Genomic DNA, 13,951 nt, shown 5'->3' with positions numbered 1-13,951 from the left:
TGTAGCCCATCCCAGCCTTGTGCAGGTCTACAATTTTACCCCTGATGTCCTTACACAGCTGTCTGGTCTTGGCCATTGTGGAGAGGTTGGAGTCTGTTTGATTGAGTGTGTGGACAGGTGTCTTTTATACAGGTAACGAGTTCAAACAGGTGCAGTTAATACAGGTAATGAGTAGAGAACAGAAGGGCTTCTTAAAGAAAAACTAACAGGTCTGTGAGAGCTGGAATTCTCACTGGTTGGTAGGTGATCAAATATTTATGTCATGCAATAAAATGCAAATTAATTACTTAAAAATCATACAATGTGATTTTCTGGATTTTTGTTTTAGATTCCGTCTCTCACAGTTGAAGTGTACCTATGAGAAAAATTACAGACCTCTACATGCTTTGTAAGTAGGAAAACCTGCAAAATCGGCAGTGTATCAAATACTTGTTCTCCCCACTGTATGTTGTCAGGAGAAAGGTGGGAAGTAGATTCGTACTGCTTTGCGTTTGAGGATCTGGTCCAGACGCCAGTATGTTCCTGTAGCTGGCCTCTTCAGGAAAACCTCTGGACTGAGCCTTGGAGGGAAATAAATATTCACCATGCAATATTAATAATGAACATATTTACACTGTGTCCTGCTGTTTACAGACTAATTAGAAACAAACCTAATAAATGTTGGAAAAAGTGGTCTCCGTTGTTATTGAGAGAGTGAAATCAAACATTTGTTTTGTTTGCTGTATGCTGTAATTTAGCTAACGGCAGGGCAGAGCCATGTATACAGTATACCATATAGGGCTCTGGATAACCTCTCTCTGTAATTACGGAGAGCACTGTGCTTACTGTACATGAAATTTGGAACACAGAGTATTCCTACTAGCCATCAAGATATAGTGTAGAATAATATAACGTTCTATTCTATTTCGATTGTGCTAGCTCTGCTCCTCACCACCAGTCTGTGATGAAGATCTCCTCCTTGGCCTGCTCCAGAGCATCAGCCAGGTCTGCAAAGTAGCCACTGCCATTTATATACCTTTAATACAACCAATTCATAAACAGAGACATTACATTCAAGTTAAGGGAGCACAAAGCTATGGATGTATACAGTATGTACAAATACCACATCATCATCCAATGTAAAGCAATGCACACACACACACATCTGACCATTTAGTGAGTGTGTTCTCCCGTGGCGGGGCAAAGCCCCCAAAGCGTTGGACCTGGAGGAATTCACAAGGCTCAGCCAGCCTGTTGATCTCATGGCTCCACCAGTGAGCCTGTCTGTAGCTGTTACACTTGATGACCAGATTCCTAAAACACACACACAACGCTCATGTAAGAACACACATACACATGAGGCAACACAGCGAGGCAATAGGGGAGAGTGGGATATGTTGAACCAAATAATTATTGAGCCACCCTAATTGTTTCTAGAAAACCATACACAAAATGAATCATGTGGCCAAATATTTAGGAAGAGTTCATAATTTCATAGAGTATGTGAAGGAAGAAGCCATATGGGGAAAGTGGTAAGCAAGTTAGGTCCAAAAAACTGATTTTCACAAAGTCAAATGAATTTATTGTGTTATGGGTTTCATGATGCTTGTATCTAAACCAAAGTATATAGTTTAAATAATGTTTTATACATCAGTTGAGACTATAAGTTAAAATATGAGATCCTAAACATAGCATGAAAGTGTATCCTTGTAGCTGTGTGGGCTAATATAGTCAACATATTTGCTTTGGGGTAAGTTATGCCAATGGCCATGGGGTAAATTGAGCCAACCTCCACCATACCCCATACATATTATCATCACATTTAGTCAGTTTCGTGCAAAATATGCATAGTATTTTTGCAATGTGTCCTGTATGAACTCAAGATGCATATTGTATTGTTATATAGCAGACATCTTCATGCCCCCTGTATACACACATAAAACAAGCAGGGGTCTGGCCCCCCTTGAGATTCTGGAGAGAGAAGCGAAGGAAGAAGTGAGAAAGGAAGAAGTCCATTTGAGCAGCAGCAAGGGATGAAAAAAATTGAGTGAATGACACGGAAGAGGTTCAATGACAAAAACCAAAATGAACATGTACCTGTGCGAATGAGGCTATGACAGAGTAGCAGAGTCACACAAGGTCTTATCTGATGACATGGAGTCTGTGCTTCCTAAACATATCAAGAATCTTGCGGGCCAGTTTCATGGGCTTTGTAGCCTCAAATGCAGAGAACTTGCCTACTAATTGACACATTGAAACATCCCTGTCCCAGACAACTGGTCAAGATATGGAAGGTTAAGTGATATTGAACAGAAAGATCTATTTCTGAATGTAGGCATACATTTAAGATATACAATACACCACATTAATTAATTAAACGTTGACCTATCAGCACCATTACCCACTGTCACAGGACACCATCAACCACTTTACCCCAAGGTGACTCAACTTACCCTGTCCCATTCTCAACTTACCCCAAGTTGTGCCAAGAGACCACTTTTTTTTGGACAAGCTATGTTTTCAAAACTGTTATGTTTATATGAATTCAGATTATTTCCAGGGATACACAACATCCGGAAATATATGTAGATATCTTTGTTAGAAATAATACTGTATGTGACACGTTCCAGGAATCTATGTGTATGTTGCACGTCACTACTACACAGGAGAGGCATTTTAACGTTTATTTACATTTTTTTTAATCAAAATAAGTTCTGGGGGAGAAATGCCTTCTTGAACATGTGGACTGTCATTTGCCTTAATAACAAACGTGCATGCCATCTGTAAATAAATCAAATTAAAATAATAAATTACAAGCCTAGTTGGTTTAACAACGAAAAAAGACAGGAACCTTCCTGCTAGCCAAGATTGGCTGAGATAATGGTTGGGCTGGACATGAGTTCGGATTGGTCTGTCATGTAGTATTCTTCTGTTTATAACACGAGTTGCTCATTATGTGTAGATAATCCTTTCTACCAAGGATTTTTTTTAAAGATATCATGAATAACTGAAAAAGTGTTGCTACTGCTCAGTGGGAAGAAGTTGTGATGGACTACCATTTGCATTGCTAGTTATAGCCTAATGTTAGCTAGTTAGCTAACATTGAACCTAGTTGGTTAGCTTAAGCTACCTGCAGATTCATGCATGGTGCATGGTAGTATGGGTTAGGATTAAGGGTCTAAACAAAAGAATCCACTATGCAAGTAATCATTTCACTGTACCGTTTACACCTTCGGTATCCTGTGCATGTGACAAATAAACTTAGATTTGATTTAATTTAGGTTGTGTTTACCAGAGACGGTAACGAGAAGAACAACATGACCTGTCACCAAAGTCAGAATAGGATATAGGCCAAGGACTAGATAAAGTATATTTGTGCTAATACTTTTTTCTACTACTTTTACCACTTTCAGTCTTAATCTTTGGTTGTTTACTACAATACCTTACTCACTCTGTTAAGTACATGGCCTCACACGTGCATCCTTAAGATGGGCGGGGCTAAGGCTTATATGGGTGATAACGATGCTGAATGGGTGAAGAAAAATAAGAGCTCTCCAGTTGGTGTAACAACATTCTCAAAAGTAGTGTTACAAGTTTATCAACTTTCAAAGCAGAATTACTTTCCCATTGTTCCTCTACTGCAGTGTATGATATACAATGTTCTATCTCTGAGTCTCTACTTTTATCCAATGTAAAAAAACATACATTCAAATTTTGCTACATAGGACCGAATCAAGGAGGTGGGTCACATACTGTATTCCCCTTGACACAGTGATGCCGAATGTAAAAAGAAAATCTCAATTTACCACACTCTCCTCTTCCTGCCTGCACGAATACACACACAGCTAGGGATTGACTCATAAATAAACAATTAGGTATACAAATGTGTACTTCACAAGTGTGATCTGTATTTGAGTGTACACTTTATGGGTGTGTGCCTACAAATAGATAATAACATTTTGGACACCACTGTGGACTTACCTGGTGAAGTTCTGAATACAGACCCCATACTTGGTATCAGTGTATGCACGGCCCACTTGAACTTTGAACTCTGGGTCAAAGACCAGTACAAAGCAGACAACCCCGTTGTCCCGGTTCATATAGAGCAGGAAGGAATCCTTGACCACCAGCCAGCGCTTTGACCAGCGGAAGCAGAACTGGTGATGACCAATACAGTTCAGCCCCTGGATACGATGACCTCCTGACCTTTTGAAGATGGAACCCTCCCTGAAATACAATGACATCACTAACATTGCTCACACGGACAGAGAATTAGTCACATTAAAATATACTGAATCACACTCACTCTCACTTTCTCGTATACCATCACACACTCTCATAGACTATTAATATTGCTTACAGGCCTTTGGGTCCAAGCTCACTGACAAAAGAGAGAGCACTGACATCAAGGAATTCCAGCTGGAATCAGAACAAGACAGACAGTGATGACAGCTCATCCTGACACTGAATGAAAATTGGTGAGTGTGTGTGTGTGTGTCATCTTCACTCACCATGCCGTGGAAGTTCTTACAAAAGGAATTCTCCAGAAGGCCATTTAGATATTCTTCTAGGTATTTCTACAACAGAGAAATCAGAAATCAGGACTGATAGCCTACTAGCCCGCAGGGGGTTCTAAGAAGAAAAAAAAGTATATATATACAGTATATACATACAGTTGAAGTCGGAAGTTTACATACACCTTAGCCAAATACATATAACTCAGTTTTTCACAATTTCTGACATTTAATCCTTGTAAAAATTCCCTTTCTTAGGTCAGTTAGGATCACAACTTTATTTTAAGAAAGTAAAATGTCATAATAATAGTAGAGAGAATGATTTATTTCAGCTTTTATTTCTTTCATCACATTCCCAGTGGGTCAGAAGTTTACATACACTCAATTAGTATATGGTAACATTGCCTTTACATTGTTTAACTTGGGTCAAACGTTTCGGGTAGCCTTCCACAAGCTTCCCACAATAAATTGGGTGAATTCTGGCCCATTCCTTCCGACAGAGCTGATGTAACTAAGTCAGGTTTGTAGGCCTCCTTGCTGGCACACGCTTTTTTAGTTCTGCCCACATATTTTCTATAGGATTGAGGTCAGGGCTTTGTGATGGCCACTCCAATACCTTGACTTTGTTGTCCTTAAGCCATTTTGCCACAACTTTGGAAGTGTGCTTGGGGTCATTGTCCATTTGGAAGACCCATTTGCGACCAAGCTTTAACTTCCTGACTGATGTCTTGAAATTTTGCTTCAATATATCCACATACATTTCCTCCCTCATGATGCCATCTATTTTGTGAAGTGCACCAGTCCCTCCTGCAGCAAAGCACCCCCACAACATGATGCTGCTACTCTCGTGCTTGCCGGTTTGGATGGTGTTCTTCGGCTTGCAAGCCTCCCCCTTTTTCCTCCAAACATAATGATGATCATTATGGCCAAACAGTTCTATTTTTGTTTCATCAGACCAGAGGACATTTCTACAAAAAGTATGATCTTTGTCCCCATGTGCAGTTGCAAACCGTAGTCAGGCTTTTTTATGGCGGTTTTGGAGCAGTGGCTTCTTCCTTGCTAAGCGGCCTTTCAGGTTATGTCGATATAGGACTCGTTCTACTGTGGATATAGATACTTTTGTACCTGTTTCCTCCAGCATCTTCACAAGGTCCTTTGCTATTGTTCTGGGATTGATTTGCATTTTTCGCACCAAAGTACGTTCATCTCTAGGAGACAGAACGCTTCTCCTTCCTGACTGGTTTGACGTCTGCGTGGTCCCATGGTGTTTATACTTGTGTACTATTGTTTGTACAGATGAACGTGGTACCTTCAGGCATTTGGAAATTGCTCCCAAGGATGAACCAGACTTGTGGAGGTCTACCATTTTTTTCTGAGGTCTTGGCTGATTTCTTTAGATTTTCCCATGATGTCATGCAGAAGCACTGAGTTTGAAGGTAGGCCTTGAAATACATCCGCAGGTACACCTCCAATTGACTCAAATTACTCTAAAGCCATGACATAATTTTCTGGAATTTTCCAAGCTGTTTAAAGGCACAATCAACTTAGTGTATGTAAACTTCTGACCCACTGGAATTGTGATACAGTGAATGATAAGTGAAATAATCTGTCTGTCAACAATTGTTGGAAAAATTACTTGAGTCATGCACAAAGTAGATGTCCTAACCGACTTGCCAAAACTATAGTTTGTTAACAAGAAATTTGGGGAGTGGTTGAAAAATGAGTTTTAATGACGAAGTCAAGGATCGGTAGGATGGTCAGTTGTACGAGGGTATGTTTGGCAGCATGAGTGAGGCTTTGTTGTGAAATAGGAAGCCGATTATAGATTTCATTTTGGATAGGAGATGCTTAAGTTCTTATGGCTGCAGGGGTAGTATTGAGTAGCTTGGATGAAAGGTGCCCAGAGGTGCCCAGAGTAAACGGCCTGCTCCTCAGTCCCAGTTGCTAATATATGCATAGTATTAGTACATTTGGATAGAAAACACTCTGAAGTTTCTAAAACTGTTTGAATGATGTCTGTGAGTATAACAGAACTCATATGGCAGGCAAAAACCTGAGAAAATGTTGTAGTAGTTTAGTTTTTGTAGTTTTTGAACTCAGCCCTATCGAATACACAGTGGGATATGGTTCAAGTTGCACTTCCTTGGGCTTCCACTAGATGTCAACCGTCTTTAGAAAATTGAATGAGGCTTCTACTGTGATGTGGGGCCGGATGAGAGCTCTTTGAGTCAGTGGTCTGGCAGAGAGCCAGGTCCTGGTCATGCGCATTTCACATGAGAGCGACCTGCGTTCCATGGCTTTTCTACAGACAATGGAATTCTCCGGTTGGAACGTTTTTGAACATTTATGATAAAAACATCCTAAAGATTGATTCTATACTTAGTTTGAAATGTTTCTACGACCTGTAATATAACCTTTTGAACTTTTCGTCCGACGTTCGATTGGACCTGCACGAGCGTTTGGATTTGTGTACTAAACGCAGTAACAATAGTTAGCTCTGTCCTAACATAATCGTTCACAGTGTCCTATTCGAAATCGGACACTGTGGTGGGATTAACAACAAGATTACCTTTAAAACGGTGTAAGATAAATGTATGTTTGAGGAATTTTAATTATGAGATTTCTGTTGTTTTGAATTTGGCGCCCTGCACTTTCACTGGCTGTTGTCATATCGATCCCGTTAATGTGAGTCTGGAGAGTTTACAGTCTAACCAGACACCTAGGTATTTGTAGTTGTCCATATATTCTAGGTCAAAACTGTCCAGAGTAATTATACTAGTCAGGCGGGAGGGTGCGGGCAGCAATCGGTTGAAGAGCATGCACTTAGTTTTACTAGCATTTAAAAGCAATTGGAGGCCACGGAAGGAGTGTTGTATGGCGTTGAAGCTCATTTAGAGGTTTGCTAGCACAGTGTCCAAAGAAGGCCAAATGTATACAGAATGGTGTCGTCTGCGTAGTGGTGAATCAGAGAATCACCAGCAGAAAGAGCGACATCAGATATATACAGAGAAAAGAATCCTGAATCCTGTGGCACCCCCATAGAGACTGCCAGAGGTCCGGACAACAGGCCCTCCGATTTGACACACTGAACTCTGTCTGCAAAGTAGTTGGTGAACCAGGCGAGGCAGTCATTAGAAAAACCAAGGCTATTGAGTCTGCCAATAAGAATGCGGTGATTGACAGAATCGAAAGCCTTGGCCAGGTCGATGAAGACAGCTGCACAGTACTTTATTTGCAAATAAATTCACTAAAATCCTACAATGTGATTTTCTGGATTTTTTTTCTCATTTTGTCTGTCATAGTTGACGTGTACCTATGATGAAAATTACAGGCCTCTCATCTTTTTAAGTGGGAGAACTTGCACAATTGGTGGCTGACTAAATACTTTTTTGCCCCACTGTAGGTCTGTAACAGTTTGGGTCTAGAGTGTTTTTCCCCTTTGAAGAGGGGGATGACCGCGGCAGCTATCCAATCTTTGGGGATCTCAGACGATATGAAAGAGAGGTTGAATTGGCTAGTAAAAGGGGTTGCCACAATTCAATTTCGGAGGGTGATTTTAGAACGAGAGGGTGCCGATTGTCTACCCAGCTAATTTGTAGGGATCCAGATTTTGCAGTTCTTTCAGAACATCAGCTGTCTGGTTTTGGGTGAAGGAGAAGCAGGAGGGGGGTTGGGCAAGTTGCGGCAGGGGGCAGAGATGTTGGCCATGGTAGGGGTAGCAAGGTGGAAAGCATGGCCAGCCATGGAAAAATGCTTATTGAAATGATCGATTATTGTAGATTTGTCTGTGGTGACAGTGTTTCCTAGCCTCAGTGCAGTGGGCAGCTGGGAGGAGGTGCTCTTATTCTCCATGGACTTCACAGTGTCCCAAAACTTTTTGGAATTAGTGCTACAGGAAGCATATTTCTGTTTGAAAAAGCTAGCCTTAGCTTTCCTAACTGCCTGAGTATATTGGTATATTGCTTAGTTCTACATTTTTTGAATGGGGCATGTTTATTTAAGATGGAGAAGAAAGCACTTTTGAAGAGCAACCAGGCACACTCTACTGACGGGATGAGGTCAATCCTTCCAGGATACCAGGGCCAGGTCGATTAGAAAGGCCTGCTCGCTGAAGTGTTTTAGGGAGAGTTTGACCGTATTGATGGGTGGTCATTTGACCGCGGACCCAGTACGCACGCAGTCAATGAGGCTGTGATCGCTGAGATCCTGGTTGAAGACAGCAGAGGTGTATTTAGAGGGCAGGTTGGTCAGGATGATATCTAAGAGGGTGCCTATGGTTACGGATTTAGGGAAGTACCTGGTAGGTTCCTTGATGATTTGTGTGAGATTGAGGGCATCTAGCTTAGATTGTAGGACGGCCGGGGCGTTAAGCATGTCCCAGTTTAGGTCACCTAACAGTACAAACTTATATCATCATTGGTTAACCCATTTTCAACATAGACAAACATTTTATAAGATAGGTTCTATTTGTACCTCTATTTGAACATCAGATCTTCAACGTTATATTCACTATCATTATCCCAGGATAATTGATCTACCTACAGCTTTCCATTTGGTCTCCCATCCAGGGTTTAACCAATCCCAGTACTGCTTAGCTATGACATTTGTCACTACTACCAATGTACTCCAGAATGGTGCAGCTGTCTAAGGCACTGCATCTCAGTGCAAGAGGTGTCACTACAGTCCCTGGTTCGAATCCAGGCTGTATCACATCTGGCTGTGATTGAGAGACCCGTAGGGTGGTGCACAATTGGCCCAGCGTTGTCCAGGTTTGCCTGGGGTAGGCGGTCATTGTAAATAAGAATTTGTCCTTAAGTGGCTTAGTTATGAAAGGTTAAATAAAGATTATATATTTTTTTGAATTACCGGGACAATTATTATTGAGCGATTAGAGCTATGGCGGTCATTACATTTTTTCAGACGGTGATTTTCAAGCAATTAACTGCCAGTCTCATGGTAATTGACCGTTAATTAACATAAACACATTTAGCTTCTTCTGGATCCCACGCATAGCCTACAAGCCACTGATGCAGACCTTTGGAACATCTACATTTGACAAAAATTGAATAAATACATTTAATATAACCTACACCATCACAATAAATCAATTATTTATTTTAGACAGGTCTAAAGAAACACGATATGAAGAAAATGTAGTCTATTTCAGAAGAACAGAAAAGCATTGTCTTTATGCTAGGCCCTAATCTGACTCTGCCATTGGGCTGTGGGCTACACTAGTTCATTTAGCAGACAAGATTTGTTTAGAATTCCGTGGCATTATTTTATATTGTTTTATAGTATGAAGAATACAATTGAACATAGCTGAAAAAAAATAGAAAGGATATTTTCTCCAAATGATTTCAGGGAGTGCATACATGCGGCTATTCTGTGTTGAGCGTTGTGATAAAAATGTTGGGCTATATGTTTTGATTTTTAATACATTCTAAGGCTGCATGATTTGAAAAAGGTTGCATGAAAGGCATGAGCTCTGCGTTGTTTTTTTTGCAGAGGCTGTACACACGTCATGAGTCTCTCATTCACAATTTCACAAGCACTTGATAATGCCTTGAATTTACCGGCTGCATACCCTTTGCGTGGCCGTAATTCCCCCTCAAAAGAATCCATGCCTTTTGCGGCCAGTGGCCATTGTGCCCTTGGGCTGAATATAATAATTAGAATTCCCTTCTCCCGGCTGCACCTCTCACTCACATGGTTCTCAGTCACGTGATTGGGTCTTTCTCACAGGCTAGAAGTGAAGACAGACATATTGGGGATGCAACTGCACGCATCCTTATCCAATTCTGAGGTGCATATTGAAGATATTGGAAGAACTGTCCACATTTACTTTTTGTAAGCCAACAAGATGAGTAGGCCTAACGAACAGCAAAAGCACTAGCCTATGTCAATCTACTATCCCCCATAGTACAAAGGTTTACCTATTCTATTCTGTGTGAGAATTAAATATTCCATAGTCCGACAGAACACCATTATCCAAAGTAACCACAAATGTGATGATGCATATAATGCTTTTATTATAAAGGTGCATTTTTATGTTGAAAATTATCTTCCCCAAACTTGAAACTCACGCGCTGCGTATGCATGCCAGTTAAGCTCTACAGCCGTTGGAAACCGGATTAATGTGCTTAAATTTGAAGAAGTTATTTGGTCACTTTAGTTGTGATACAAACTTTACGAAAACATATATTCCAATGTGCTAGGCTACATTAGGTGTGTGACTATGATTTGAAAAAGTCACAAAAAAAGTGATAATATACAATTCCCAAGTGATAAGCTAATATTGTTACCCATCACACTATTCTTGATTTAATCTTGTCTTTACATATACTCAATAATGTATGTGTGAAATGTGTTTTGATTTAGAATGGACCATTGTCAAGCTGCTTTCCCAAAACAGGGGCACCGGGGGAAAAAAATACATCAGCTACACAATTAAATAGTGAATGAAGGACACTTTTCCAGTGGTTAATTTTCATGCCAGCCAGGTAGACTATACTCCTGTTTTAAAGAGAAGCAATGTGCTCAATATTAGGAAGGCTGAGAAATAAATATACTAGACCTAGCCGGTAGAAAGCTGATGGGATCCTCCTCTTTTTAATAGAGGCCATCACTCTGTTTTCTCACGCAATTGCATAGCCTATAGAAATGTTGCACAACATGAGCTCTCATGAAGTGTTTGATTAGATTTTTTGATTACATTTGCATTGATGTCACAGTGATTAGAGGGGCAATAAACTGCAGAGTACCAGGCAGTTAGCAAGTTTGGTAGGCTACTAATGACCATCAGCAGCATCCGATCTTGGAGAAGCCTAATTACCGTAAATGGACACATGGAATTTGACTGCCATCATGACTCGTGACCGTAATACGGTCACAGTCCTATGAGCGATCTCTTAATAACTAAATAGATTCCCTGTTGCTATTGACGTCATTCCAAAGGGTCAGTTCAACAGAGAAAAATAAAATGTAACGATACTTTATAAGTCATATATCATCCATATTTAGGCCTGTATAGCATTTGCAAAGTCATCAACAACTATTGTTTCAATTCAACTCAGGGTTCAACTAAATATAGACAGTACATATAGGCCTAGGGTTTAAAGCTTTGGTTGTTTTTACATTTTATCTTCAAGTTGTTAATTAATATGTTGGATTCATGTCTCCATCTCAACCAAAAAATCTGTTAAAGAATAGGACAAAATCAAACAAACTTTAAATGGACTTTAATTAAGGATTGATTTGATTTAGTGCTATTCTTTAACTTTGATTCTTGGAATACAAAATATAAATGATTAATTTGTAGACAAACTGGAATTAAAGCCAGACTAAGTCAGTGGAACAAAAGATACAAACTAATGTAACCGTTTTTATTCAACCTTAAAATGAGTAACACACCTATGGTCACATTTTGAGATTACTGTATCTATAAATGTATTATGTAATCATAGAAGGTGTGCATTGTGCATGTCCAAGATATCACGCAAAATTTGCAGGTCTGTGGAGATATTCACAATAATGCTATAATAATCTTTCCAGTATCTTGCACTACAGATGTAGGATCACTATTTTTCTGCACAGCAGGAAATGCACATTTGTAATATATATAAGGTTTAAAAAGGCTTAAAAGGTATGTAATTTCCACTTTAAAATTTCAGACTTGATTTGCCCTACTGAAAAATGTATCAACCCCTACAAAAAATTCCATTAATTATAATCCACATAATAATTCACATTTCCTGTTGCTGCAAGATTATTTTCCTGCTGTAGCAAACTTCCTCAAATTAAGATCCTACATCTGTATGTACTTTTTATGTCATCTCAACTGCAATCCAGGTCATTTAGTTGTGCTATTATATGAAGCACATTTTATTCCCATTTGAACTTTGTTGTGCTTTTCAACGGTTGAAAGCAAAGTTATAACACATTGGGAATTCAACAAACTTCGGTCTGTCTTGAGTGGGTGCATAAAGGTGGAAATCTCATTGATCAACATCTCAACCAAATATTACCCACATTTCCATGTTGAAATGACATGGTGTGCCCAGTGGAGTGAGCCTTTATGTGAGACTGAGTTATGTGTGGGTCTCTGTCTGCGTGTGTACCATGGTGTTTATCAGAGTCTGTCTTTGTGCATACTGTATACAGTTTGGGTGGGTCAATGAATGTAAGAGTGATACCGGTTTACTGGAGGTTTGTCTCATCCTCTCAGTGCCGTGTAGACTTGGCATCTCCTCTGTCATAGCCCTCAGCTGCGCTCTCTGGGCTGCAAATCTAAAAAGAGATATTTGAATATTCTAAAAATGTTCCTTCATAAACTCATACAGAAATCACAACAGGCCTTCACTCTTATTTGAATTGCATCCCCTCTAAACAAATTACTCTCCACTCAGATAATGGGTTGCTTTGCATGTCTGAGCTTTGATTGGTGCTCTGAGTCTGACCTTCCCAGAGGCAGGAAGTGAGCCATCATCTTGTGCTTGTAGAGGTCACGATGCAGCTCCTGGAAGTGCTTGTACTTCCTCTTGACCGTCCAGGTGAACTTGCCATGGGTCAGCTTCACAGTGTACAGAGAGCACACACTGACCTGACAGAGAATACAGTTCATGTCATACACCTACAGTTGAAGTCAGAAGTTTACATACACTTAGGTTGGAGTCATTAAAACTCATTTTTTAACCACTCCACAAATTTCATGTTAACAAACTATAGTTTTGGCAAGTTGGTTAGGACGTCTACTTTGTGCATGACAAGTAATTTTTCCAACAATTGTTGACAGACTGATTATTTCACTTCATTCACTGTGTCACAATTCCAGTGGGTCAGAAGTTTACATACGCAAAGTTGACTGTGCCTTTAAACAGCTTGGAAAATTCCAGAAAATTATGTCAGCTTCTGATAGGCTAATTGACATCATTTGAGTCAATTGGAGGTGTACCTGTGGATGTATTTCAAGGCCTACCTTCAAACGTTGTGAATTTTGCTTGACATCATGGGAAAATCTAAAGAAATCAGCCAAGACCTCAGAAAAAAATGGTAGACCTCCACAAGTCTGGTTCATCCTTGGGAGCAATTTCCAAATGCCTGAAGGTACCACGTTCATCTGAACAAACAATAGTACGCAAGTATAAACACCATGGGACCACGCAGACGTCATACCAGTCAGGAAGGAGAAGTGTTCTGTCTCAGAGAGATTAACGTACTTTGGTGTGAAAAGTGCAAATCAATTCCAGAACAACAGCAAAGGACCTTGTGAAGATGCTGGAGGAAACAGATCCAAAACTTTCTATAAGAACATGTCTTATATCGACATAACCTGAAAGGCCGCTCAGCAAAGAAGAAGCCACTGCTCCAAAACCGCCATAAAAAAGCCAGACTACGTTTTGCAACTGCACATGGGGACAAAGATCGTACTTTTTTGTAGAAATGTCCTCTGGTCTGAT

General features: G+C 40.1%; 1 protein-coding gene across 6 annotated transcripts in view; it reads right to left on the bottom strand.

Annotated features, from left to right (window-relative positions):
- The window catches only part of LOC112257772 (phospholipase D2-like), a 31,851-nt gene that overhangs the window by 14,182 nt on the left and 3,718 nt on the right, over nt 1-13,951 (bottom strand). For all 6 annotated transcript variants that reach the window (XM_042326788.1, XM_042326787.1, XM_042326784.1 and 3 more), the window contains exons 4-11: nt 12,953-13,095; nt 12,689-12,782; nt 4,491-4,556; nt 4,340-4,398; nt 3,961-4,206; nt 1,150-1,293; nt 932-1,015; nt 482-560 (exon numbers count right to left, since the gene is read on the bottom strand). In XM_042326788.1, coding sequence (XP_042182722.1) covers nt 482-560; nt 932-1,015; nt 1,150-1,293; nt 3,961-4,206; nt 4,340-4,398; nt 4,491-4,556; nt 12,689-12,782; nt 12,953-13,095 — 915 coding nt within the window. The remainder of the gene's footprint in view (nt 1-481; nt 561-931; nt 1,016-1,149; nt 1,294-3,960; nt 4,207-4,339; nt 4,399-4,490; nt 4,557-12,688; nt 12,783-12,952; nt 13,096-13,951) is intronic.

Source organism: Oncorhynchus tshawytscha, linkage group LG09 (assembly GCF_018296145.1).
Source record: "Oncorhynchus tshawytscha isolate Ot180627B linkage group LG09, Otsh_v2.0, whole genome shotgun sequence".
Taxonomy (NCBI): domain Eukaryota; kingdom Metazoa; phylum Chordata; class Actinopteri; order Salmoniformes; family Salmonidae; genus Oncorhynchus; species Oncorhynchus tshawytscha.
This window is presented reverse-complemented; position numbering and strand designations above follow the sequence as displayed.